This window comes from Lathamus discolor, chromosome 1, assembly GCF_037157495.1.
Source record: "Lathamus discolor isolate bLatDis1 chromosome 1, bLatDis1.hap1, whole genome shotgun sequence".
NCBI classification, from domain to species: domain Eukaryota; kingdom Metazoa; phylum Chordata; class Aves; order Psittaciformes; family Psittacidae; genus Lathamus; species Lathamus discolor.
Window position 1 is genome coordinate 165,929,655 of NC_088884.1, and position 26,076 is coordinate 165,955,730.

The following is a 26,076-nucleotide window of genomic DNA, read 5'->3' on the forward strand; positions in this document are numbered from 1 at the left end:
TGGGGATGAGGGTGTGAGGGGGACATGCTGGTACCCCAGTTGTTTCGCCCAGGAGACAAACCACGGTGAGAGCCCAGCAAATGCTTTATTGCCACCGGCAGCGCTTCCCTCAGCCCCCAGGTGGCAGAGATGGAGGCAGCCTCACTGCGTCCCGTACGGGTCGGGGAGATACAGGCAGGAAGATCCTCGATGCCGAGGGCCAGCCCCAGCTGCTCAGCTTAGGGACACGCCGGGGGTGGAGCGATCTGGACAGCGCAGCCTGCGGGGCAGGGACGCTCCCCGCACACTAATGCACTGTGCCATGCTCCCAGACCACCACCCGAAATGCTGGCCAGGTGGCTCCTTCCAGGCCTGCAGGTCTGCAGCCAGCCCAGGGATGTTGCTGGCTCCCCAGCAGAGGTGGAGGGCACTCAGCAAGCAGGAACAGTTGGGGGCAGAGTGGAGGGGCCCTGATGCCTCTCTCCTGAGATAGCAGAAATACCTCTGTCGCCAGAGGACTGTCCCCTGCATGCATCCCTGTGACTTCCTGCTCCTCCCCAAGCCATGTCCCCATCGCATGTACCTGCTCTGATCAAGGGGCCCCTCTGCTCCTGCTCCCTCTGTGCGGGATGGGTACCAGCCTGTCTCTGGCACTGCCTCCCCACACCCACACGCAATGCGGAGTGCTCAGAGGAGACGTCCCAGGAGCCGAGCACCGGGACAACTGTCCCAGGCCACTGGCAGGGCGACGAAGCCCAGCTTGCTGTAGAAGCTCAGCTGCTGCTGGTCGGTGGCACTGACCTGGCAAAACACTCCCCGCGACCCTGGAAGGGAGGTGTGGGGTCAGGCCCCTGGCACCAGGATCCCAGTGACTGGGACCCCATCCATGATAAGGTCAACTTCTGCACTGCCCCTTGGCACTGGGTGCCTGTGTGATGCCCCAAGGCACAGGTCCCTTGGTGCAAGGGGAGGTGCATGATGCCTGAGAGCTGGGGCCAGACTGTGTCACTGAGGGGATGGGGAGCCCTGGTGGGGGCACCCCGGTGGTGCTGAGAGGTGGGGTGCAGGTGGGGCCAGCTCCCAGCTCCGTGGTGGGGCAGGGAGCAGTGGGGAAGGGGTTGGATGAACGCACACGAGGGGATGCTCACCGTTGGCCCTGAGCGCACTCAGCAGGCAGAGGGCCAGGCTGCGGCTGGCCCCCGTGTCCAGCGTGCGGGCGGCTGTGCCCAGCTGCACCAGGGAGGGGAACCGCTGCAGCACAGGCAGGGGCACTGCCGCTGGCTCTGTGTGGAAGAAGAGCAGCGCTTCCTCCAGGGCATCCTGCAGGAGACAAGCACTGTGAGGGGCCCCCATCCCCAAACCTGCTCACTCCCAGTCCAGGAGCTCCCTCACCTTGCCCAGTGCCGGGGCCCCTGCGGCCAAGTCCTGGGGGTACTTGTGTCGCATGGCCGGCAGCCAGCCGCTGTCTCGCTGCTGCAGGAAGCCTTCAGCGCAGAGCACACCGGCAGCGTAGCCACAGGGACCAGCCTCATCCTCCAGCACAAAGGTGTACTCGGGGCTCAGGCTCAGGAAGCTGCCCAGCAGCCTGCGTCCAGAGCAAAGCTGCACTGAGCTGCCACTGGAGCCCAGCCTGCCCTGGGGAGAGCTCAGAGCAGCCAAACTCCTCCCTCCTGCCCCGCAGGACAGCACCCCCACTCCAGAACATCCCTGAGACCCCCAGCCGAAGCCCCCAGCCAAGGGGAGCCGTGGCAGCGGGTCCATCCCCACAACCCATCTGGGCATTGGCACAGGGATGGCTCCCCCAGCCCCTGGTGAGGCCACTGCCAGCCATGGTGTAGGCAGAGCTGGGCCCTGCAGGGACGCAAGAGGCAACTGCATCACACCACAGTCCAGCATCACCCAGCACATGGCCGGGATGGGCACACTCAGAGGGACCACGTCTCACCTGTCACCGAGCAGGTCGGGGTGGGCCACAAGGATCTCTGTGACTTTGGGGTCGCAGTCCAGACTCTCCCGGCACATGCGGTAAAGCTCTCCCTGGAAGAGTCAGATCCAGCTCAGTGCTGGCTCTGCCTGCCTGGTCCCTGCCCCACTGCTGCTCCTCCGCTGCCCCACCACAGCCCCCAACAGAGCATCGTGTGCCATCAGCTTTCCAAACTGACCAGAGAGAGGGACCGTGACCAGGGCCCAGCCCTTCAGTGCATGCTGACCCCGGGCAGGTATATGGAGGTACATGCCTCAGCAGCCAAGGGTGCTGGGGTCTGCACCCAGCGATGCACAGCGCACCACCTTCTGCTGGCCTCTGAGGCTGCTTATCCCAGCACAGAAACACTTCAGAATAGGAAACTGCCATTCCAGGCAGGCATCCCAGGGGAGCAGCTGGTGAAAACGCAGCTCGCCAGGGATGGAGCATGCTCAGAGCTGCGGAGAAACCAGGACTGGAACTCGAGTCTGCTCAGCGCATGCTCAACATGGGACATCTCAGGACCTCCTATCTCAGCCAGACTCAAGATCACTGCTGCTCACAGGACCAGTGAGAGGCACATCCCAACGGAAGCACTGCTTCCCCAGGGAAGGGCTGCCCCAGCACTGAGTGACACGACAGGACAGCGAGCGTGCTTCCCAGCACCATTCCCACCACGGGCAGTTCAGCTGCACTTTTCCCCTCCGTTTCACTGGACATGGACTCAGGCTGTTGAAGTTCAGCCCGGTCAGATGAAATCTGACAGAAGGCAGTTGGGAAGCTCTTGCAATGGGACATGCTGACAGGAGCAGTCTGCTCCTGTGATCTGCTCTCGTGCGCTGGCAGCTCCTCCTCTGCTGTATACAAGAGCTCAGCTGAGCACTGCCAGGTCCTGTGCTTGTGTCCATGATGCTGGATTTGTAGCGACTGCATTTCCTTTTGCTGGCAGAGGCAGCAGGGCAAGGGAGCCGGGCTCTGTGCTGCATGGGGAGCCCAGCGCTCTGCTGCACCCAGCAGCAGTTTAACCGGGATGCCCACCCACCTCCAAGTTTTCCCTTTCCCTCACAGGGCAATCGAACTGCGGGGATGGAAATGGGGCTGGGGGCCTGGCAGCACGCTGGTAATGGCTGACAGAGGCTGCTGCACCTCCAGTGGGGAATCATCCTCTCAACTGGGTGCGCATCTGAAGAAGGGACTGATTGGGAGCTGAACCTCATCAGGCTCAGGCAGTGCCAGAGCCACAGGCTGGTGAAGGCTGCAGGAGGTCACCATCCAGACTTGTCCTGCTCTGGATTCTTTCCTGGCATCTGCTCTCAGCCACTGCTGGAGCTCAGCACTGGGGGTGCTCTGGAGACCGCCTGATTCCTGGCATCCCATGTTGGAGCCAGTTCAAGTGGGGCTCACTCCTGAGCTGGGTCTCCCTGCTCTGCCCTGGCCACAACACCCGCTCCGCGTCCTGGAGGCTGCCCTGCCCCAGCCCTGCCTGCTTGAAGGTCCCTTCCACCCGCAGAGCCTCCGCAGCAGGCGAGTGCGTCTCGCATGGGACACGTGCAGCGCAGGCTCCCAGAGCTGAGCTCTGGCTGCTCCTTGTGCTGCAGCTCCCACCTTGTCCCGGGGCTGCAGCGGGTGCAGGACGTACAGCTGGCGGGACGGGAAGAGCGGAGGTGGCTGATAGAAGAGGTCAGAGCTGTTCCCCACGGGCAGCAGCGCCTGGAAGAGACAGTTCCAGGAGAGTGGGTCCCGCTGGCTCCAAGCCTTGTCCTGAGCAGCAGCAGGAGGGTCCCTCTGAGCAGCCTGAACCCTGGGAGCTGCAGACAAGGCGCAGAGGCCCAGGGCAGCTCTGCCTTCCCTTGCAGTAACCCAGTGCCAAGCCAGGAGCAGCAGCTGGGACCCTGCTTCCCAAGGCTCCTGCAGCCCCTCAGTGATGGGCATCCTCTCACCTGCAGCTCTCCAAAGAGGCCACCGCGCCGTGCCCAGGGCTCAGCGTCCCCCCGCGGCAGGATCGGGGCTGTGATGCTCTGGCACCCTGGAGGCAGCAGGGAACAGACACAGGAGCTGAACAGAAACCTGCTGGGCTGCGGGGAGCTCAGCCCCCGTCACACAGCGCCATCACAGTCTGCACTGGTCACTGTGCAGCCCAGGGACCTCGCCGTGACCGGGGTCCAGCACAGCCTCCACCGCGGGGCTTGGCGTGGGAATGGGGAATGTTCCTGCCTCCATGAATGTGTCAGGTAACGACAGCTCCTGCCCAGGCAGCCCTGCAGTGCCTGCGGGAGCTCGCCTGGCGTGCTGCCCTGTGGACGCGGCTCAAGGCGCATGGCCCCATCCCACAGTGAACTGAAGACCCTCTCAGGTCGTCACCTGCTGACAGCTCTTGGTTTGTAAGAGGTCACGAGGGCCACAGAACAACCAGGAAAACCTGAATCAGCAGAACAGGGGCTTCCAAAGTGAGGCCCGGGCATCCAAAATCCAACCTCGCCTACGACACCGAGGACATTTCTGCTCCCAATAGCCCATGGATCCCTTTTACTGGAAAGGCTGAGAGGTCCTCGGAACCAAAGGGCTGAGGAACCCTGTCCTAGAAATGGGCATTCCTTCAGGACTATGAGAGGCGGTGCAGAGCTGCTCCGCTATCTGCCCTGTCCCCAGCAGCAGTGCCTTGTCCTGCCTCAGTGTGCAGGGTGCGGGGGTGCCAGCCTCCCCGTGGCCATTCCTGCTGCACTCAGCAGGCAGAGCACGGGACGGGGCAGCTCAGTGGTGAGTGCTGCTGCTGCCGCGGGGCTTGGGGGACCCTAGGGCAGCACCAGGGCCCCTCACCAGGGCAGAGCCAGGCAGCACCGGTACTTACAGCCAAAGCAGCTCCCCCAGGCGCCCGTGGGGCCAGGCTCGCAGAGGAGATGGCCATCTGCAAAGGAAGAGAGGCGCTGAGCAGGGGACAGAGGGGAGGGTCTCTGTGGGAAGTGCACCCCAGGAGGGACCCTGGCTGGACACAGGGACCCCGAACCTCTGGTGGGAGCCCCAGGCACTCTCACCCCTACGGGGAAGTGGTGGAGCACCACAGAACAAGCTCCAGTGCCGCAGCGCCCCGGAGCCCGCGGACCCACAGCACGTACCGAGCCACTGGACGAAGGCGCTGGCGGCCAGCAGCACGTTGCGGACGTCCCAGAGGTAGGGGTGCAGGTCGTAGAGCAGCGCCCGCCCCGCAGCACCCACCAGGCGCGCGTGCAGGCGGCAGGTCTGGGCGCAGAGCCGCGTGAAGGACTGCGCTCGGCCACGCCAGCACCGGCCCTGCGGGCACAGCGGGCGTCACCGCGGCCGTGGCACAGCGCCGTGACACGCGGCAGCCCCAGCACTCACCGCACCGGCATCGGGCGCCGCAGCAGAGACCCCCACGCTGAGGCTGTTTGCCCGGAGCCACCGAAAGTGCTCCAGCAGGCGCTGCGCCAGCGGCCCGTGATGATAGGGCAGGTAGAAGAGCTCCACCAGCATCCGAACCTCCCCCAGAGTCAGCGGTGCCGTGGGGCTGGACCTGGGCTCCTCTGGGGTCAATGGTGCCGTGGGGCTGGACCTGGGCTCCTCTGGGGTCAATGGTGCTGTGGGGCTGGACCTGGCCTCCTCTGGGGTCAATGGTGCCATGGGGCTCAGGTTGGGCTCCTCTGGGGTCACTAGTGCTGTGGGGCTGGTCCTGGCCTCCTCCATGATCAGCAGGGACATGGGGCTGGACCTGGCCTCCTCTAGGGTCAATGATGCTGTGGGGCCAGGGCTGGCACCAGCCCCATCAATGAGCGGTGCTGTGGGGACAGGGCTGGCACCGGCCCCAGGCCCTGGGGGTGTCTGGGGCATATCAGCCCTACTGGGCTCAGGCTGGGTGCTGCTGCAGGGCTGGTGGGAGCTGCCAGCCCCCGTCCTGGCATCACCGGTGGGCAGAATGTTCTGGGCAGCGCTGGTCCCATCGCTGCGGCACACGGGGGGCCCTGGGCTGTGGAGGGTCTCAGCAGCCGCCGGCGCTCCTGTGGGCTGGGCAGTCTGAGCTGTGCTGGGCACAGCAGAGGCGGGCTCGCTGCTCTCTGTGCTCCCTGCAGCGAGCTGCTCCCTGTCCCCGGCAGGGCTTTGCTGACCACCGGCACGGGCTCTGCTCCCGCTGTCCTGCTCGGGCTCCAAGGTCACCTTCCTCCTCCCCTCCTCTGGTGCCGTGCCGCAGGGCTCAGGGCCATGCTGGTCTGTCCCACTGGGAACAGTGCCGTGGGGCCGGGGGTCAGGCAGCACGTCCCATCCCACTGTGTCAGGCTTCAGCTCTGCTCCTCCCTTGAGGCTGACGCTGGCGTGTCCCGGGCTCCTTGCTCCTGGCAGAAAGGAGCAGGGGGCACCCACATAGAACCTGCTGCCCGCGGGGCAGCACCCTGGGGTGGCCATGCTGGGCAGCTCCACCTCTGAGACCCCAGCATCATGGGCTTTGCATGGTTCTGTGCTTGGGAGCCCAGGACTCCGGGGTGGTGAGGCACAGGCTCCGCAGGGGCAAGCACTGCACAGCACTGAGCTTGGCCCTGGCTCAGTCTCTTTTCCAGAGCTGAATCATGGCCCAGATCCCACACTGCCAGCCAAGGAGACCAAAGCTGGGATGCGGCACACAAACCACAGACCTGCTGCTGCACCACCACAGCACCCACAGCAGCCAGACACAGGGCTCTGCCACCCACCAACCTCCCAGCAGAGCCACTCCAGAGGGACTGAGGGATTGGTGGATGCTGCACAGTGCGAATTCATCACCTACCTGGCTCCAAGGCTTGCTGGTTTATCTCAGCCACCCAGTCGTGCAGCGCAAGTTCCAAGGCTTCCTGGGGACTGTAGCTTCCATCCTGCGGGCCTGGGCTGTCCCCCTGTCCTGCTGCAGGCTCCATCCCTAAGGAACTGGAGCTCATCAATCTGGGCAGCCCCACTCTTTGCCTGGCAGAGCTACCCCATGGCATGCTGAGGGCAGGCAGCCGCCTGCAAGGACGTGGCCCTGGATGGATCCTGAGCCCTGGGATGTGCCCAGCCAGGTGAGCACCTCACCCAGGCTGCCATGCAAGAGAGCTTGCAGGACCATGGCAGAGACCCATGGCTGTGCCCTGCTGCACAAGCTCACTGCCCATACCGAGACCCCATATTCAGAGCTGCCTGGGGTGCTGGGGCCAGGTACCTGTGTGGTCAGGGTGGGCACAGCTCCCCAGCTCACTCCGAAACCAGCTCCCCAGTGTGTGTATGGGGATGAAGTTGGCCTGGAGCTCACAGTTGGGGTTGAGGAGCAGCCCATGGAGCCTGGCCATGAGGCCAGGGGCACGTCCCGTGTAGGGTCCCAGGAAGACACGTCTGCAGTCGTAGTCGTTGGCATACAGGTTGTCCCAGATGATGGGCCGGCGCCGCAGGACACCCTCCACCTCCTCCAGCAGCATGGGTGAGAGCTCCTGTGACACCACCTTGGGCCCTGGAGCAGCACAGCACAGGCGTGCATGGGCACGCTCACAGTAGGGACATGCACACACCTGGGTGCTGAGCAGGGGGATGAGGGTCAAATCACCCCACCTCACCCCGGCAGCCAGGACACCCACAGCCCGACCCCCTGCCTGCCCTGCCGGGGCTGCGCACCCCGGAGCTGGGAGGCTCCGTGATGGGGCTGTTTGTTTGCTGCTGCCTCTCCAGGGAGGGAGCCCGTGGCTGCAGGGTTCGCGGACCGCGCTCCCGCTGAGCAGCTGCACGGGGCCACAGATCCCACATTGCCGGGCTGGGTGCTCACCGGTCCAGATGACACCGATCCCTGGGAGCAGCTCCCGGCCGATGGTCAGCAGGTAGCAGGACTGGCTGGGGCTGGGAGAGCACAGAGAGCTGCAGTACTCTAGGGAGAGAGCAGAGAGCATCCCCTGAAGGGCAGAGACCGGGAGAGGATGAGCTGCCGGGGCTCAGTGCAGGGGCTGGGGAGGCGTGTGGTGCAGGGGGTCCCACATCCACGGGTGCTGGAGCACCAGCCTGTCTGCAGCCTTGTCCTGCCCTAGCACTGCATCTCCAGGGCTCCCTCAAGAGCATGAGAGGTGTGGGGAGAGCTGTGGGAGCTGTCGGGGCAGTCAGCTCTTAGCACACATAGGTGAAGGCAGCCAAAGGGCACCGCAGCTGGGCGAGCACCGGGGGCTGCAGGCGGTACCTGTAGGGCAGAAGAGGAAGACGGGGGGCTGGCCCAGCTCCTGGTACACCTCGTTGGCCACAGAGGCTTGAGCCTGCGCCAGGGAGGGGAAGGCGTCTCTGTCAGCTTGGCACATGCAGGGGTCGATGTCATCGAAGAGCAGCGCAAAGGCCTGGCACCCCATGGCAGCCACCTGCAGGCATGGGCATGGACACGGGCTGCTGTTGGAGCCCTGCGCTGCAGCGAGTCCCTGACAACCCCCGTGCCACTGAGGACAGTGAGGTCTGGGGTACCTGTGGGGGCAGGACGGGCAGAGCTGCCCACGCCATGGGGCAAACCCCCTGTGCCAGCAGCTCTTTACCCTCCTGGGGACTGGGGCTCAGCACCGGCCTGCAATGGCCACCAGCGCTGCCCAGCAAGCTCCGGTCCCTCCGCTGCCCAGTGCTGCAGTCAGGCACACACAGAGCCCAGCGGTGACAGGGACCCAGCGTGACAGGGACGGCTCGTCTGCCACGGGAACCCCCTGACCCGCTCCCTGCGCAGCAGCAGCAGCGCAGCCCCACACAGGCACTATGCCCTTCACCTGAGAGCAGGGGGATGAAGGAATGGCCCACGGTACCTGCCTGAGTTTTTGCTGCAGCAGGAGCCGATCCCCAGCACTTGAAAACACCATGTCCTGGCCAGCAGAGATGGCGAACACAAACTGCACACCCCGCTCTTGGGCAGCCTCGATGAGAGAACGCATGTGGGCTAGGGAAAGAGAATGGGCTGTGAGCGGTGGGAGAAGAGGGGTGGGGAAAGACAAGGGGTGGAGGGAGACAAGGGGTGAGGGGAGAGGAAACCACAGTGACCCGCAAGGAAGGAGTTGAGGGCAGCAGGAGATACGAGAGCATCCAGGGGGAGGGACGCAGGAGAGCGAGTCCCAGTCCTTTGGGACACAGGACTTTCTGCAAGGATCTGGGCCCTGGTGTATTTGAGCACATTGTGAGAGACCCATGTGAGGAGCTCCCCATGCTGGGGGCTCCAAGGGATTCCTGAAGGGCAAGGGCTGGGAAGGCTCCTTGCGCCGCACAGGATCTGGGGGTCCCCTCACACTTGGGCTCCCTGCAGTGGGCAGGTTCCCAGCTGAAGCGGTAACCCCGGCCTGGCCCCGGCTGAGCTGCAGCCCTCGCTTCCCCGAGGAACCGGGACGCCAGCAGCCCGCTCACGCAGGGCCCGCAAAGCCGGTACCTGCCTCATGCTCCGTGTAGGGCTCTCTCCAGAGCAGCCGGTGCTTCAGCTCGTCCTTGGGCGCGTACATGTAGCAGTTCAGCCCCCAGCGCCTCAGCCTGCGCAGCAAGGACCGGGGTCACCAAGAGCCGCTCCGCACACGGTGCCCTCTCCTGCCCCAGAGCTGCACCGCGTCCTGCAGGCTTCCAGCCCTGCTTGCACGCAGCCCTCTCCCAGAGCCACAGCAATGCCCTGCTCCGGGAGCCCTGCAGGAGCGTGTTGGACATGAAGACATAAACCAGCGCTCCCGGTGCTAAGGCCAACCATTGGTGGTGTTTAGGGACCTCCAGATGAGAAGGTCTCGGGGACCAGGAGGATGCTGCCTGTCCGGAGACGGGTGAACAACCTTGCTGCGGAAAAGGTGGGTGGGAGGCACCAACTTAACCTAAACAGCCTGTTCCAACCGCTCCACAAAGTCCTGTGGTGATAAAAAGCCTAAGGAATGGAGGAGGGTGAGGGGCCAGACCAGCCTCCTGGGGGAGGAAGGGGGAGATCCTTGGGGAACACTGAGAAGAGCAGCTCCTGGTCTGCTGCTCCACACAGCCCCATGGCTGCAGGCGGCCCCAGCCCTGCGGTCCTGCTGGGGAGCTCCATCAGGACAAACCAACCCTGCAGCTTGCAGCAGCACTTCCAGGGCTTGTGCTGCTGCCCCCGAGCTGGATCAGGGCAGCAGAGGGGCAGGATCCCCCCCTGAGCTGCTGCTCACGCTGTGGGGGTGCAGCCCAGCACATGGCAGGGTTCTGGGCTCAAGCGCTCACTGAAGACGGGTCATGGGGAGCTTCTCCTCACCCAACACCCCCAAGTCCTTCTCCCAGGCTGCCCTCAACCCCTACATCCCCCAGCCTGTGTTGATATTGGGGACTGACCTGACCTTGCACTTGACCTTGTTGAACTTCATGAGATTTTCATGATCCCACCTCTGAGGCAGTTCAGGTCCCTCTGGATCCCATTCCCTCCCTCCAGGTGGTAACTGCATCATTCAGCTTGGTGACCTCTGCAAACTCGCCGAGGGTGCCTGATCCCACTACATCAGTGATGAAGGTATTAAATAGCATAGGTCCCAATATGGACCCCTATGGGACACCACTTGTTACTGGTTTCCATTTGCACCTTGAGCCAGGGACTGCAATTCTTTGATGCTGCCACCCACCAACTCCTCATCCACGAGCACTGACATGGACTACTTACACGCTGCCCTTTCCTGTGCTTCCTAGAGGTTGAATCCTGCACCAGCTTCTTCATTCCCCAAGCCAAGAGCCTCAGGGGCTGCAGGTACCCAGTTACCCTCATGCCCATCTAACACAGCGTAATGTATTTGGACCTGACCTCATGTGCTGCTCCTCCAGGACAGCTCCAGCTCCAGCTTCAGCCCTGCACAGACCCTGCAGCTCCCCGCAGGGACCGGCAGGAATCATCTGGGCACATCTAAACCCCTGCCCCTGCTAAGGGGGTCACAGCAGCGCTGATCCACAGACATCACAAGGCCAGCCAGAGGAGCCCTTTGGCACTGCAGGAGCGCTGCCAAAGAGCCCCAGAGGTCTTTGAAGCAGGGCGAGTCCTGATGAAGAGCTTGGGCTGGGCAGGCAGCGGAGCAAGACAAGAGTGAAACACAGCCAGAGGCTGTGACTGTGCCGTTTGCAGGCAGTGGAGACCAAGTAAGTGGAGAATAAAGGAGGAAACACAGCACTGGGGGTGATGGGAGATAGCTGCTAAGCTGCGCTTCAGCAGGCGGCATGCTTCTTAATGCGGCCAAGCATCAAGTCCTGCCTAGGTGAAAGAAGACAGAAGGCAGGGTGTCTGAGGTGCCAGCATAAGGAGTGATCAGTTGAGCATGACTGTCCTCTGCAATGCCACTGGTAGCTCAGCAGAAAAGAGCCCCAGATGAATCACTGCAGAGTGTGCAGCGGGACGGGAGAGGTTCAGTGACCCCTGTGCTGGCTGCAGATGCTGCCAGAGCAGTGGCCACAGCATGGGAAGGACACTGATAAACTAGAGTGAGTGACAAGAAGCCCCACACAGACACAGGAGGGAAACCTCTGAGCAAGTCTTGGAGCCCAGTGTGCTCATCTCCCCGGGGAAAACCCTCACCCAGGAGTCAGGCTATGGAGGGGTGCAGGGAGACCCTTAGGGACACACATTCCATGAGATGGGACAGGAAAGGTCTCCAGCTCTCCCGAAGCTGCACTGCAGTCAGAGCTGAAGGGAACCAGGTCTGAGAGAGATTAGAGCCTGCCTGCTTCAGGAGATCCGGCTGCACTATCACCAGGCCCTTGCTGGCTTCAGAAAGCACAAATCCCTTCCAGAGTCTCCCCAGCAATCCAAGACTCCCTGGGAATTACCCGGCCGGGGCAGACACCTCCCTGGACAGCTCTCCTGGCACTGGGACAGCCAGCTGAGGTACTCGCTTGTTTGTGTTTATCTGCCCTAGGAGATGATGCTTTCCGTTTTCCCACGAGGAGCAGACTGGAAGCACTTCATGGACCGCGTGATACAAGTGCCTCATCTTGTTTCTTTCCAGGGAAGAATGCCACTGACGAACACACCGCTGACATTTACAAACATGAGAACATAGATCGCCATCTGGTACCAGACCAGGCCATCACCAGCCGGGCTCATTCCTCATGTGCTTCCAAACACCACAGAAACCGCTGCCCTTTGCTTTCTAAGCTATCTTTTTCTGCACCTCTGCTCCTTCCCTGTGCTTTCAGCTCCCCACCGTCACCAGGGCACTCTCGCAGCATGAGTGGCACATTCCCCATGCAGTGCAAGGCTGCCAGTGCCACCATCAGCACAGTGACCAGCACATGGCCCCGCTGTCCCCAGCGCACTGCCTGTGCAGAGACCAGCAAACAGCCCACATCTTCCCTTCACAGGGACAAGTGGTGACACACAGACATGCATGGGGACTCACAGGGACACAAGGGCCACCTCCAACCAGGCAGGAATGGCAGCCTCAGGATAAAGTGATGGAGTCACAGTGGAGTGATGTGGGTTTGCTGTGCCCTGTTTCCACAGGGATGAGCCTGGCTCCAGGACAGTGGCCCTGGCCGTGGGGAGCTGGTCACTTGCTGCTGGTGGCAGTGGTCATGCAGCACGTCCTGCAGCCAGGCACCCACGGGGGCTGTTGCCACATGGCACTGCCCAGGCCCACACAGCTCAGAGGTAAGGAGATGAAGGCTCATCCTGCCAGGTCAGCCCCGGAGGTGGGCTTCCAGCCCACTGAACACCCTGCATTCACCCTCATATGCCTCGGACTTCCCATTTCCAGCTCCCACCCCCAGCCCCCCAGCCCCGTCCTGCCCCAGCTGACCCTCACCACGCTGCAGCAGCTTTGCTGGTGCTTCCCAAGGCCCGCTCCTGCTCCTCTCCAAACCCTTCCTGGCTGCCACCACTCCTCCTGTAGGCCAGCTCTGCCCCACTGGCAGCTCCCCGTGGGTCTGCACCCTCACTGCAGCACCCGTGCCAGCACACGGGGGCTAGTGCACACCCAGCCCCTCCTGGGCCCCAGACCCTCTTCCCTTGGGGTGTCCAGGCCCCAGCCACGCACATCTGGCTGCAGCTGGGCTGCAGCAGAGCCCCAGCACCATCTGCCGGCAGCACAGCCACGTCTGTCCGGCTGTCCCTGGGCTGTCCCTGGGCTGTCCACCCATCCGCAGCCTCTACACCCAGCCCAGGGAAGGGGAGCTTTTCCCTGGGCTGCATCTGAGGGTGCCAGAGCGCTGGGGTGGGATGGGATGGGATGGGGTGGGGTGGGATGGGATGGGGTGGGGTGGGGTGGGGTGAGGTGGGATGGGATGGGATAGGGGACACTGCAGGAGCTGCCCTAGGAGAAGCATGGGCCCCTTCACCGGCATCACCCCGGTGTCCCAAGGGCAGATCAGCCCCAGGAGCCTCCCACCAGCATGTTTTCCTTCACTGCTCCTGCCTCCACAGCGCTCTGCTTCTACCTTGTCCCTCTGCCACAGACTGGTACCTTCAGAGAGGAAAATGCAGGGTACTTGCCATTCGAAGAGGAGTTTCCTTTGCTCCATAGACCATGGTCTCCCATAGAAGCCTGTAAGGGGGGGTGGGGAGAGGGAAAAGCCAAAATGCAGTTGTCAGTAACTGCGTTAAAACAGCCCCTCTCTGTACTATCCCCAAGTGGCTGCTGTTAAGCCAGAGATCCCCTCATTGTGCACCTCTAAGCACTTCAAACGTCTATTACCGAGCTGTGTTCTTGCTGGGCGCTGGTACTCGAGCAAGTGGGTGTAATGTCTGTGCTTCCATCCTTCCCGGAAGAAGGCAGCTGGGAAGGATTGCACAGGGTAGCACTTAACCCAGGTTGGGGAATCTGCACAGTAAAAGCCAGGCCTAGAGGAGATGGCTGCGGGCTGGCTCGGGTGTGGGGTTCACCGGGGCAGAGCTGTGGTACAGCCACCCCACAGGCTGCTGCCTGCAGATTTTCTCTTTATAGAGACCAGCTCTGCTGCCCTCTGCATCTCACTGTCTGTGTTGGTGTGAGCTGGGTCAAGCAGAGCATCACTGCTGTGCGTGCGCTCTAGGAGCTGCTCGCCCTGTCTTTAACCACCGCACAACTCAAACTGCAGCAAAACCGCACTGATGCAGCTCCCCCACACCCTGTACCCAGGACCCTGCACCACAGCAGGGCAGGGCCCTGGGGCAGTGTCCCTGGCCCATGGCAGAGCTGCTCAGCTCAGGGCACACAAACGGCCTGAAGGGCTGCCCACAGGGGCCGGGGCTGCACAAGACGGTTCAGACACCTTGTCTGTCCCCCACTGGAAAGCACCACCCCCATAAGCTTACACAGGGACAGCCCAGAGAGGGAAAGCACAACGGGGAGCAACCACGCCAGCTGTCTGCTACCAAAGGCACTCAGCAAAGAGCGCCCAGGCTGGCCCAAAGGACATCGCCCTTCCAGAAGGTTCGTATCAACAAAACCGAATGCAGGAAATGCAGATCTGGAGTCAGCAAATTATCAAGTGTTTCTTAAGATTTCCACTTGTGCTGCTGCTTTAGGTGGCTGCTGAGCACCACTGTGTGACCCAAACTGCAGCACCACAGCAGCCGATGGGCTGCCCTGTGCTCTGCATGGCAGGGAACTGTCTGTGGCTGGACATAGTGAGCAGGGGCACTGCTGGACACGCAGCACTCACTTCCCTGTTGGGAATGCTTTTGAGGAGGGACCCTTCCTATTCCTGCATGAAGGAAGACCTGGGAGGTGCAGAGAATACCCAGTGGAAAGCAAGCCAGTTCACCTGGGGACAGTGGAAGGACAGGCAGGTAAGTGGGTCAGAAAGAGGCAGATTTGACAGCTTCAACAAGGAGCAGTTAAGGGGAACCTGTAAGTGGCCCAGAACAGACCTGAACTTCAGCAAGAGAAAAATCTTCCGTCACTTTATGTCTCTGCAAGATCTGGCAGCTGCAGTGTGAAGTCTCAAAGAAACCACCCTTTGAACAGTGATGGCAATGAACCATCAAGGCAGCTTCCCAGTTTTGGATGGGAAGCTTCTAAATCCATCAATACACTTTCTGAGAGGAGCAGGTACTCAGGGGAATGAATGCATTCCCTGGACTGAGCGGCACACAAGGGCACATCACAATGACTCTGCTGGTCTGGGAGAAAGATCCAGCTCCCAGCATCTGGCATGAAGCAGCATTCCTCAGGAAACATCCCATTTCCCCGAGGTTCCAGAGTGCACTGAGTGGGTTGGCCTGCAAGAGGACCCCCATGCCCTGCCCCCTTTGGTGGAAACCCACCCTGCAGCCCTCAGCCCTAACCTTGGCCAGTGCTGTGGTTGGTGGTGCCACAGCACACATCGAACATTATCTCCTTTGCAGAGAGATCTACCTGGGTGAACACTTACACGGTGATCCCATCACCTCCCCACCCACCCCACTGTGGCCACTCAAGGATCCTGCAAACATTTCACCCTAAAAAGGTATTCCCATGACAGATAAGATTTTCCACTTCCCAATCCATAGAAACTCCTGCTTGGCCCCAGGAGTCCCTGTACAGCACCTGCCTGCATATGCCTTGCCCACCCTTGGCTGTGACCTGGCACAAGTCACACATATGCTGCTCACTCCAGCACGTGTCTTGCCAGCAGCAGCTCTGTGGAAACGCCATCCCAGTGCATTCTGCTCAGAAAAGTGGCTGAAGCTCTACCAGCAAAATCTGTTTGTTCCTGTGGCTGCACCTCCAGAGGGGTGATACTGGTGCTCTGCTTTGCCAAAGACAGCCGAGAGCTGCTGGGTGATGCTGTGCATTGGGACCTCAGCTTTTCCATGGCCCAGGTCACTACAACCCATCAATGTCATCACTTGACAAACTCTGGGATGTCCCTCAGCACTTTCTGCATTACTATCGGCAAATTCCTGTTGAACACATTGGGAAGCAGACTCAACCTTTCCCAGCCCTGCTCCTGTACTGGGTGCAGGTCACCCAGAGGCACCAGTCTGTTCTCTGGCTGCTGCTCCCCATGCCTGTGTGCCAGGAGGGAGCAGGGAGCTCTGCGTAGGACTCATCACTCCCGGTTTGGCTTAGTACTACTACAGCTGCCCCTGCCAGGGCCTGTGCTACCAGGATAGGGATGACTATCCTTCCTCACTGTCCAGGGACCTCCTCCTCCTGGAGTGGCTCTACTGGCAGCATGTGTCCTTCTCTTTCCCAGGTCAGCTTTCTAAGTCAATGATTCTTGTCTGACTTATTTCTTTTTACTATCAACTTCCCCATCCCTGCACTTCTTACTTATTTTGCATTTATTTGTGCAGTGCTTTTTGGTTCCTCCCAGGACAGGCAGTGGCTTCAGCAGTGCACTGTGCTGCCAGGGAAAGCAGAGATGCTTTTGCCCAGTGGGTGCCAGGCCTGGCCACAGAGCTGCTGCAGAAACAGGAATTGGGCACTGGGAAGCAGGAGAATGGGGCTAAACCATAGAGAGCCCACGCTTTTCCTGGCCAGCCCTGGGCATGGCCCGAGCAGTGCTGCACCGCGGGCAGGGAGGCAGCAGGGGCTCACAGGAGGATGCTGCTTCCGCACACCCAGGGCAGAGAAAAACCCATCGCAGGGAGCTGGGGGCAGAGCCGCGGATCCCCATCGCGGGGCGATGCGGGTCGGCTGTGCGGTGCTGGCTGCAGGGTGCAGCAGTGCTCTGGGAAGAGTCGGGGGTGCTGGTCCCGTACCCCCGCGCAGAGACCTGGTCCTGTGCTGCCTCCCTGCGAGCCCTTCCCGGTCCCGGTTCGCCCCAGGTGACTTGGCCAGCCCCTGCAATGGCCGGGTGAGGCCTCGGAGAGCCCGGACCTACCTTCCACCACGCCGCAGAGGAAGCGCGGCCGCCCCGCCATAAGCGGCGCAGGAGTGGCCCTGCCGGTGCTGGGGCGGGCAGGAGGTGCGGGGTGATGCAGGGAGGGTTGTACGGGGAGATGCACGGGGAGATGGAGGGATGCGCCGAGGAACGGAGGGATGCGCGGAGGGATGCGGTTAGAAGCGGAGGGATGCGCGGAAGAAAAGAGGGATGCGCGGAAGAAAAGAGGGATGCGCGGAGGGACAGAGGGATGCGCGGAGGGAAGGGCGGAGGGAGGGATGGGGGTGCGCGGAGGGACAGCCCCACCGCCTGCCCTCCCCCCGCGGAGACGCGGCCGCCGCAGCGCAAGGGGCGGCCCCGGCGGAGCGGGGCGGGGCGGGGGGTCCTTCGTAACCCCAGGGCAAAACGGCCCCGCAGTGGCCCGGGCGGTTCAGCCCGATCCGGAAATCACCCCGGGAGGAGGTACCGGAGTCACTCCCCCGGTGCGGTGCCTGGTCCCCAGCCCAGCCCGGTGCTGCACGGGAGGGTTGCAGCCACCACCGCGCACTGGCACCAGGGCCCAGCCCGATGTCCCTGCCGCCCCCACACCTTGTCCCCCATGTCCCCAGATGCCGATTTGCTCCCGGTACCGGCCGAGGGCATTTATTTCTTCCGCCTTTGCAGCTTCCCAAGACCGAATAGCCCCCATGTCCTGGAGCTGTTCCGCACTGCTCTGAGCTGTTGACACGTCTGGCTCGTGATGTCTCTGTCCCACAGGTTGTGTCTTGCAAAAGTGCTGCCATGTCATTAGCTCCCTGCCCTGCAGCCGCAGAGACCCCTGGGCAGTACCTGCGTACGCACAGGCCTGTGTTTGACGTTGCTGCATCGCTCTGCTCCTTTCCTGACCACTTTTCCTGTTTGTCAGTTTTGGTATCAGATGGAGCCGTGCTCTGCAGCACCCCTGAAGCCTTCCCCACCGCAGAGGGTGCCTGGCTGGGGCATGTGCAGGAGGGTCCTTCATGGAGTGGGGCAGGACAGGTTTTACCCCTCTTATTTCCCAGGTGACCTGCCAGCGTGTTGCACTGCTCAGATCATCATTTCAGACGTCTACAAAGACCTCTCCCTGCAGCCGGTCATTCCCTGCAGCACTTGTGTAACTGCCAGTACGTGGGGCAAGGACCGTGCTGTCCCGGGGGGCTGGACACCCACCTCCCAGGGTGCGCTGCGGGCCCTGGTCACAGCCTGCGGCTCAGCGTCCACACTCAGCTTGACCTCACCCAGCTGCCGCCAGGAGATGGCAAAGCTGCCGGGTGGGAAGGCCCTGACGCCTAGGGAGGGCGGCAGGGGTAGGGCCGAGGCTCCATCTCCTCCCCGGCTCAGGACAGCGTGGGACAGGTCCTCAAGCAGCTCTGGAGCCGAGATCTCTCCCGCGGGAGCGGAGCCGGCAGCAGCAGGAGCCAGCTCCCTCCCCCCCGCCAGGGACAGCCGGCCGCTGGCTGTGCTCCCACGGCTCCGTCCCTGTGGAGGTAGCTCCGGGTGCCACGATCCCGCTCCCGGCCCCATCCCGAGCCCACGGCGCTCCGCATGCCTCGGCCCCAGGCGGCGCCGTGCAGGGCCGGGTAGCGGGGCTCCGGTAGGGCAAGCTCCGCGCCGACAGCCGGGGCCGCAGCTGCCGGGTCCACGGGAACCACCCGGGCTCCCGAAGGTCCCTGCAGGGACTCCGCTCGGGACCGGCGCAGCGGCACCGGCGCAGGGCACGCGTCCAGTTCGCAGTACGCACGCACGCACGCACGCACGCACGCACGCACGCACGCACGCACGCACGCACGCACGCACGCACGCACGCACGCACTCCCTCCCTGTCCCCGCCCCTGGCCGGCGCCGTTCGCGGCGGGCGGAAGCGCAGCAGCGGCGCGGGATGGACCCGCCGGCCAAGGAGGGGCCGCTGCTGGTGCAGCACAGCCACAAGTTCGGCACCAAGGTGGGCCCCGCCGCACGTCCCTCTCCCTCCCCGCGGGTCGGGCTGGTGGGGGGCGGCACCGCGCTGGGGGTCAGGCCAGGCCGAGAGCGCTGCCCGGCGACGGGGGAAGCGGGGCCGGGGCGCTGCGGGCCACCGGCCCCCCTGGGCCGAGGGGTCCTGCGGCTGCCCCCTCTCCGACGAGGCTCGGCTCCCCTGGCGCCGCCTGGGTGCGGCCGGGGCCGATCGCCGCTGCCGGCCCGGCCGAGCATCGCGGGTGCCCTCGCTGGTGCCCGGTCCGGGCCCCGTGTGACCCCGCTGCCTTGCAGAAGTGGAAGCGGAGCTGGTTCGTGCTGTACCCGGCCAGCCAACATGGCGTCGCCCGCCTGGAGTTCTTCGACTGCAAGGATCCGGTGCCGCCGGAGCGGCTGGGAACCGGGCGGCTGGACAAGACGGTGGTGCGGCTGGCGGACTGCACCAGCGTGGGGCCCGTGCCCGAGAGCGGCCCCCGCGCCGGCACCGCTGTCTTCCGCCTGGAAACCAGCGACAGGAGCTACCTTTTCGCGGCTGACAAGCAGCAGAGCGAGGAGTGGGTGGCGAAGCTGTGTGAGATCGCCTTCCCGGTGAGCCTCGGGGCGAGCGAGGGGCCCTCGGCCAAGGCGGCCCCGGGCGGGGCAGCGAGCCGCGGGTCCCGGTGTGTGTGGGGGGGTGACCCCTTCCTGCCCAGTAGGAGGAGATGGCACTGAAGGGAGAGATGCCCCAGAGCATCCATGAGTGGTCGCAGAGGTCAGAGCACTGTCGCTGAGGCTCTGGGCCCCTCCCCCACGCCAGGAGGCAGGTGGCTTACAGGACTCCTCAGCACACCGTCAGTAATTCTTGCTTGCAGCACTGTTCCAGGTGGGGCTTTTCCCCATCTCTGAGCCTGTCCTCACCCCGCCCCCAGAGACGGGCTGGTGATGGCTGAGGAGCATCATTTCCTCTTGTCTCACCCACTGCTGCCTTTCCTGCCACAGCAGTGACAGAAGCAGAGCCCCAAGAGCCTTGCTGGTGCCCAGCTCTGGGACCTGCCTGGCCCCGGGTGTCAGTGGCCAGTGGCCCCCCCTTGCTCAACCCTGGGGCTTGCTCCCGCCTGCTGCTGGAACCCCCCACCCAGTGCCTGTGCCCCAGTTGCAGCTCTGCAGCCTTCCCCTGCAGCCAGGGTCAGCAGGGATGTCCCAGTTTGAACAGCAGTGGCCTTTAAGTGTGGTTGTCCAGACTTCATCCTGCCTCAGGTTCCCTGCCCTCCCTCCTAATAGATGCTTACAGAGCCCTGGGCTGTGCTCTGGCCGATTCTGGCTGCGCTGCTGCTGATCCTGGCTTCTTCCCACAGCAACATAGGTGTTTGCAGGGTAAATAACACCCTGCTGACCAGGTGTCCTGCTGACCAGGCCAAGAGGCACTGGCTGGTATTGGAAATGTCTCCATGTCCATGCCTATGTCTGTCTGGTACAGGCAGTGCTGCAGCCTTTGTTCTGGAAATGGCCTGAGGCTGAGCTAGGGACACAGCCCATGCCTTCAAAGTGGTGCGGGGTGGGGGTGAGGCAGGGGAATGTCTGCTCGGAGCAGGGATGTACTCGTGCCATCCTTCACACGGTAGTGGTCAGTTGTGTGCTTGAGGTCCAGGAGCAAGCTGAGGGCTATAGGAAGTGGTGAGCAGGAGGCTGCAAGGATGGCATGTGGTCTGGAGAGGCCTGGCCTGGAGCAAGAGGCACAGGAACCACGTGTGGCCTCTGCAGAAAGCTGAAGGTCCTCAGTTGTGGTTTCTGGTCATCCGCATGGGCAGCGTGATTTTGTGTCAGGTTCCCTGTTGCTGCGTGGAGGGTGGGAGGGGTCAGCAGTGTGGAAGTGAGGCCAGAGAGGTTTGGAGTTCAGAACAGCTTTGGAAGACGAAGGAGTGCATCCAAATGAAGCCCTAAGGGGAGGTGGGAGATCAGGCGGCCCTTGAGACCCCAGGCTGGAACCTGCTGCCTTCCATGCTTTACCTGAGCAGGAGCTGCTGCTGTTGGCTCTAAGGACACTGGGTTTTAGCAGTCCCCATTCTGTTTAGGAGCCAAACAAGAGAACCCAATGCCTCTTTTTGTGCCTCGTGTCTTGTTAAGATGCTCGTAGCAGGTTTTAAACTGAAACTGTGACAGCTTGGCTTCTGCAAGACTTACACTGCTGCAGCCCCATCCCACGTGCCCTTGAAAAACAGCTTCCAGCTCCTGTCCAAGTACAGACCCTCGTGAGACAGTGCAGAATCTGCTGAAGCAGCTCTTGCAGGGCATCTGTGAGCCTTTGGTTTGTGTGGGCCTTCCCTGGAGGAGGATCTTTGCTACCTGGGGTAGCACTGAGGGTGCATCCCCCACACAGGCCGCAGGGGACCCTGCTGCTGGGACAGGGCTGCTGACAGGGTGTGTGCGATGCACTTTCAGTTCTGCATGTGTTAAAATAGAAGCACTTGCTTCCCTTCTGCGGGCTGTGCACTGACACAGGCACCACCTCCCTGCCTGTGCAGAGGCAGGACACAGACCCTTGTGTTACTGGGTCATTTCATCAGCTCCCTGCCTTGCTCATACTGCTGGGAAAGCATGCCTGGGTCCATGCTAGGCTTTGGGCACTGGTGTGCTTGCACTGGAGCAGAACTGTTCTCAGCCTCAGCACCACGGCACCTGCATGGGCACACCACAGTGATTGAGGAGCAGCAGGGGATGGGGACCTGGGACCTCCAGGTGCTGTCCCACAGGAAGCCATGTCTCGGTGCTGGCTTGTGCTGCATGGAGAGGCAGGGTCTGCGGGGCAGGGCTGCCAGGAGATGCTGCTGTCCTCTGCACCCTGCCCAGGGCACAGCCCAGGGTCGTGCCAGGAGCCCCATTCATGGCAGCTTGGGGGTGGGCACCCTGTGGTCTCTCACTGACCCTGGGCAGGGAAGGGCTTGGTGTGGCTGCAGAGAGGCCAAGCTGTGTGGGGCGGGGCTGGCCCCTTGGGGAGGGCAGGGGGGCTGACGGGGGGCAGTGGCTGCAAGGGAACCCGGGGCCGGTGTGGGAAGGGGGAGCTGGGGCTGATCTGTTCTTCCTTGCCAGGGGAATGGCCCCAGCCATGCTGGCATGGCGGCCCGGCGTGGCAGAGAGGGCAGCGGGGAGGCACCAGCCCTGGAGATGGCCGTGAACTCCATCTACTACTCGAGAGATGAAGGTGGGACCTGCCACTGCCCCGACTTTGGGCTGCCTTCTGTGGGGCCTCTCCTGCTGCTGCCCTCTCACCAGGGCTTCGCTGCACCGGCGAGGCCTTGCCTGGGGACGTGGTTTCCTCTGCCCTGCCCTGAGCATCGCTGTCCCCACAGTGAACACCTTCTGGGTGACGGTGCAGCGGACCGAGGCTGCGGAGCGATGCGAGCTGCGCGGTGCCTATGTGCTCAAGGCTGAGCGTGACAGCCTCGTCCTGAAGGACCCACGGACAAATGAAATCCTCTACATCTGGCCCTACCGTCTGCTGCGGAGATACGGCCGGGACAAGGTGAGGGGCTGGGGGATGCTGTGTGCTGTTCCCCCATGGGCTTTCCCATGCCAGAGGGTAAAGAGCTGATGTGCCCAAGCAGCCTGTGCCAGCTGGGAAGTGGGCTCTGCCAAATGCCAGGACTGCTGCAGCCCTCGGCAGCCCCAGCAGAGCCCCCAGGGATGCCTGTGAGTCTGTCAGGCCTCGGCTCCCACCCGTGTCCCTGTGCAGAAGCAGGGGCTGGCAGGCCATGCACCACGGAGGGCATGGCTGTGCAGAGCTCTCTCTTACGTGATCCTTGACCCGCTCCCGCTGGGTCCGTTGCAGCCCCTGCAGCTGGCTTGTCCCCACTTTTCATCCCAGCACTCCCCAGCCTGTGCTGGGGACAGGCAAATTTTGTGCAGTGCAAGCTCCCCCAAGCCTCCTGGGACCTCAGCTCCCTGCAGCCCTGGGCCCACCCCAGATTCGCTCCATCCCTTCTGTAGAATGGTGGCCAGAGCAGGAGCTCTTTGAGACCCCAGGTCCTCTAGATTTGGTCACCTTATGGGGCATATTGCTCTTAGCCTGGCTGACCTGTGTAGGTCTGTCCCTTCTCCAGTGTCCTCCAGCAGTAGGTCCCCAGTCTGTCTTGCTGCTCCCCTGAGCACAAGAGGTACCTGCCGCGCTGGACGGGGAGGAAGTGGTCTCCCAGGGCTGTTTATAGAAGCGCCGCTGTCAGCTTCAGTCTGCTAATGGTGCCTTCGGCAGCACTTTACCAAAACAGGAGTGGAAACAGCCGTGCTTGGGAAGGCGGCGGCTCATCTGCAGGGTCTGTGCCAGGGCAGGACAGGAGTTGCATAGTGTGAGGAGCAGGCAGCTGCACCCACAGGTCCCAAGCAGCGATGGCTTGGTCCTTGTGTTTGGCAGCATTGACCCGCAAAAGGAAGTCTGGCCCCAGCGGCTTTTGTAGCGACCCCAGGGACTGCTGCTGCATGTGACAAAGCACCCATGGGGCAGAAATCTCACCTGGATTCAGGGACTGAGGTTCAGAAGGAAGTGAGCATCTGCTGGTGGGAACCTGAGCGTGAGCTCAGGCCTGAGAAACACAGCCTTGTTGCAAGACTTCTCTTTAGAGTACTTCATACCATTAACAGAATAATGCTGCTAAGGCAGATGCGTTGCTTACTATTGGTAGCCAAGCTGCTGCTTCTGGCTGTTCTCTTGCGGAAAGCCATGTTCCACGTCTTGTATCTCATGCTTGTGGGTCACTTCCCTGTGCCTGACTAGACCTGACTTTCCAGGCTGCCCATAATAGTTCCCTGTGCTGAACTGTCACTCGTCATCTCGCACCCCTCTGTTCTCGGTGCTACCTGCCTGGTATTTCCTAGACTGTCTGGTGCCAGCTGCTGACCCTGCCAGAGCTGCTCAGGTGAGGCAGCAGGTCTCCAGCAGGACCTGCAGGTCTGGCCCTGGGGCATCTTGCAGTGATGTCCCCTCAGGTGTGCACACAGCTCCAGTTGCACAGGTTGCTCTGGGCTGCTGGGCAGCGCTGCACAGTGCTGAGCACAGCTGCTGGCCACAGCACCCCCCAGCCCCCCGAGGAGCTGCTCACTGAGTTGCCGCCTCACTGCAGGGAGCAGAAGGAGCTGGGTGTCCTGTGGAGTCTCTCCTGTGGGATGTGCAGGATCAGTGCAGCAGGATGTGCTGCCTGCACGATGTGCTGCGTCAGCAGGTGCTGGGCAGGATGTGACCCTTCCGCTTCCCCTGCAGGTGATGTTCTCCTTTGAAGCTGGCAGGCGCTGCAGCTCCGGCCCGGGGAACTTCACCTTCGAGACCAAGCAGGGCAACGAGATCTTCCGGCTGGTGGAAGCCTCCATCAGGGAGCAGAAAGCGCAGGTGGAGGAGAACCGTCAGAGCTGTGGCTCGCTGGATTCAGACAGCCCCAGCGTGGTGCTCATCCGACAGGCCCTGGCTGACTCTCTGAGCCTGGAGGTGCCCACAGAGGGGGATGATGCCCCAGCACCCAAGGGAGGACTGGCACCCAGGCCCAGTGTGGCGGCAGAGGAGAGAGACGCAGTGTCCCTGCTGAAGGCGCGGACCCTGCCAGAGCTCCCTGTGGCACAGGCCAAGCCTGCAGTCCCCAGCACACCCCCCCGCTCCCCGCTGCCAAAGGTGCCCCGTGCCCTGCTGCTGGCCGAGGACCCGTGCACTGTGTACTCGGAGCCGCTGGACTCGGTGAAGGGCTTCCGCCCGTGCCCGGACCCGCTGTACTCGGACCCCATCGACAGCAAACCTGCGAGCAGGGCCGCGGACGAGGGGAAGCGGCGGCCGCTCTGCCCAGGCCCATACGAGCAGGTGTGGGCCGAGGCCCATGGGCAGGGCCCCCCGGCGCCCGCGCGGGGGGAGCACATCTACGACGAGCCTGAGGGCCGCGCTCCCCGCGCGCTGCCCCTGCAAGCCTGCATCTACGACGAGGCGCGTCCCGCGGGCGAGGCCTGGCGCACCCAGGGCCACGACGGCCGGGCCGGCTACGAGTACCCCTACAGCCCCAGCACCGACGACTACTCGGTACCGGCCTTCCAGGCCAAGGCCAAGGGTCCCAAGCCAGTGCCTGCCCCCAAGCCCCAGGCAGCCTTTATCCCTAAAGGTGCCGAGAAGAGTGGGGACCCGGGCAGGCAGCGGGGAAATGCTGCTTCTGAGAAGGCAGTTGTCAAACCCAGCCTCAACAGCAGCAACAACAACAATGTGGAGGTGCTCTACAGCCAGGTGCTGAAGCCCCAGCACGTGCGCAAGCGGGAGCAGTCTGTGGATGAGTGCAGCTTGTCGCCTGTCTATGAGGACTTAGGAGTGATATAGCAGCTGCTGCACTGTGCCGGACTAGGAGGGACTGGGGGAGCCCATCCATGAGCAGTGGTGTCCTCCACGGGCCCTGGGGGTGGCTTGGGGCCAGGGACTGCTCTGGCTGAGGCTCACCCGTGCTCAGCGGCTGCGTTTCCCTGGAAGTCCTTTCCACAGCAAGAGAGCCATGGCTGGTACTGCTCTGCTCTGGAGCTGGCTCCATCCCCCTGTGCCTGCTGCTCTGGCTCCCTCTCTGGGTGCAGGGCTGGGATGCCCACTGTGGTGCTTGAGAGACTTTCCAGAAGTATTTTTATACAAAAATATTTTAATATTAAAGTTTGTATGTCTTGGAATGAAGCGTTTGCCTGTGGCATGTCTGGGCTGTTGGGTACCCAAGATGGGGAGCATCTGAGAACACAGCTGAGCAGTGTTCACATGGTGACAAGTTCGTGTCGGTGCCTGAGCTACTGAGCTGTAAGAGGAAACCATGGAGGAAAGTGTGTGCTGGCTCCAGCTGTGGTTAGGATGCCCAGATGCCAGGGCGTTAAGGAATAGAGTCAGGTTCACAGATACCTTTATGGGCTGATGGGAGCAGAAAATGTGATGGCCTCCAAGCATAAGGCTGGGCAGTGCCAGGCATCAGCTCTTCAATCCCATTGACTTTAATGGCAAAACCAGTGACCACAGCTGTCTGCGTGTCTGAGGCAAGGGGTCTGGCTGGGATTGCTGTGCCCATCCTTGGCAGAAACCTATGCAGGGGGAAACCAGGTTGTACTTTTGGTGCTGGTAGTGGTTCTGAGAGATTCTGTGTCCCTTCTGTGGGGCTCACAGACACCCTGGCACTGGTTGTCTCTGAGTCTGGGCTGCTGCTGCCTTGTGCAGGCTTACCAGCCTGTGGATAGAGATGGCAGCAGAACACTCTGTGGACAGGCAGCACTACAGTGCACCTCTGCAGAGGACTGAGCATGACTTCTGCAGCCTCTGCTCAGACCCAAGGAGCCACACACCACTGGGGAAGTCCGGAGCATCGTGTTCAGGTCCCCTGGCTGGTGAGATGGTGGCAAGGTGGGGAGCTCTGACTGGGCGCTTGTCTGATGTCCATGTTGCAGGGGGGAGGCCTCAGTCCTGTAACAGGAGCACAGGA

General features: G+C 62.5%; 2 protein-coding genes across 24 annotated transcripts; one reads left to right on the forward strand and one right to left on the reverse strand.

Moving 5' to 3' along the window:
• Positions 1 to 66: 66 nt before the first annotated feature.
• On the reverse strand, positions 67 to 18,756 carry LOC136005728 (protein O-GlcNAcase-like). Of its 22 annotated transcripts, none has more exons than XR_010608864.1 (18): positions 17,255 to 18,751; positions 13,368 to 13,419; positions 11,705 to 11,910; positions 9,327 to 9,424; positions 8,716 to 8,846; positions 8,118 to 8,289; positions 7,122 to 7,814; positions 6,714 to 6,842; positions 5,300 to 6,285; positions 5,056 to 5,230; positions 4,791 to 4,847; positions 3,883 to 3,968; positions 3,548 to 3,652; positions 1,925 to 2,016; positions 1,372 to 1,564; positions 1,128 to 1,299; positions 563 to 803; positions 67 to 463 (listed from the first exon to the last, which is right to left on the reverse strand). XR_010608864.1 is itself a non-coding variant. In XM_065663491.1 (17 exons), the coding sequence occupies exons 1-17, from the start codon at positions 17,446 to 17,448 to the stop codon at positions 667 to 669; spliced, it is 3,678 nt and encodes a 1,225-aa protein (XP_065519563.1). In that variant the 5' UTR covers positions 17,449 to 18,751; the 3' UTR covers positions 67 to 666. The 22 variants fall into 22 exon arrangements, 20 of the variants coding, with proteins under 20 accessions (XP_065519563.1, XP_065519717.1, XP_065519612.1 ...); XR_010608862.1 differs by having other exon boundaries at positions 67 to 483; XM_065663491.1 differs by having other exon boundaries at positions 67 to 803.
• Positions 17,040 to 25,285, forward strand: DOK1 (docking protein 1). 2 transcript variants are annotated; one of them, XM_065663652.1, is made up of 5 exons: positions 17,041 to 18,626; positions 18,932 to 19,225; positions 21,704 to 21,815; positions 21,964 to 22,136; positions 23,865 to 25,285. In XM_065663652.1, exons 1-5 carry the CDS (start codon positions 17,583 to 17,585, stop codon positions 24,948 to 24,950), a joined length of 2,709 nt encoding a protein of 902 aa, XP_065519724.1. In that variant the 5' UTR covers positions 17,041 to 17,582; the 3' UTR covers positions 24,951 to 25,285. The 2 variants fall into 2 exon arrangements, with proteins under 2 accessions (XP_065519725.1, XP_065519724.1); XM_065663653.1 differs by lacking the exon at positions 18,932 to 19,225 and having other exon boundaries at positions 17,040 to 18,626.
• The last annotated feature ends 791 nt before the right edge of the window (positions 25,286 to 26,076 follow it).

Bases quoted from the DNA above. Each gene is read 5' to 3' on its own strand.
- LOC136005728 (XM_065663484.1), bottom strand. From the start codon at position 17,448: ATGGCAGCACTTTTGCAAGACACAACCTGTGGGACAGAGACATCACGA. The intron at 8,290-8,715 runs GTACCGTGGGCC...CCATGCCTGCAG, and splicing joins TGCAGCAAAAACTCAGGCAG to GTGGCTGCCATGGGGTGCCA. The intron at 3,653-3,882 runs GTGAGAGGATGC...TGTCTCTTCCAG, and splicing joins GCCTCTTTGGAGAGCTGCAG to GCGCTGCTGCCCGTGGGGAA.
- DOK1 (XM_065663652.1), top strand. From the start codon at position 17,583: ATGGAGCCGTGCTCTGCAGCACCCCTGAAGCCTTCCCCACCGCAGAGG. The intron at 19,226-21,703 runs GTGAGCCTCGGG...CTTCCTTGCCAG, and splicing joins TGTGTGAGATCGCCTTCCCG to GGGAATGGCCCCAGCCATGC. The intron at 22,137-23,864 runs GTGAGGGGCTGG...CTTCCCCTGCAG, and splicing joins GGAGATACGGCCGGGACAAG to GTGATGTTCTCCTTTGAAGC.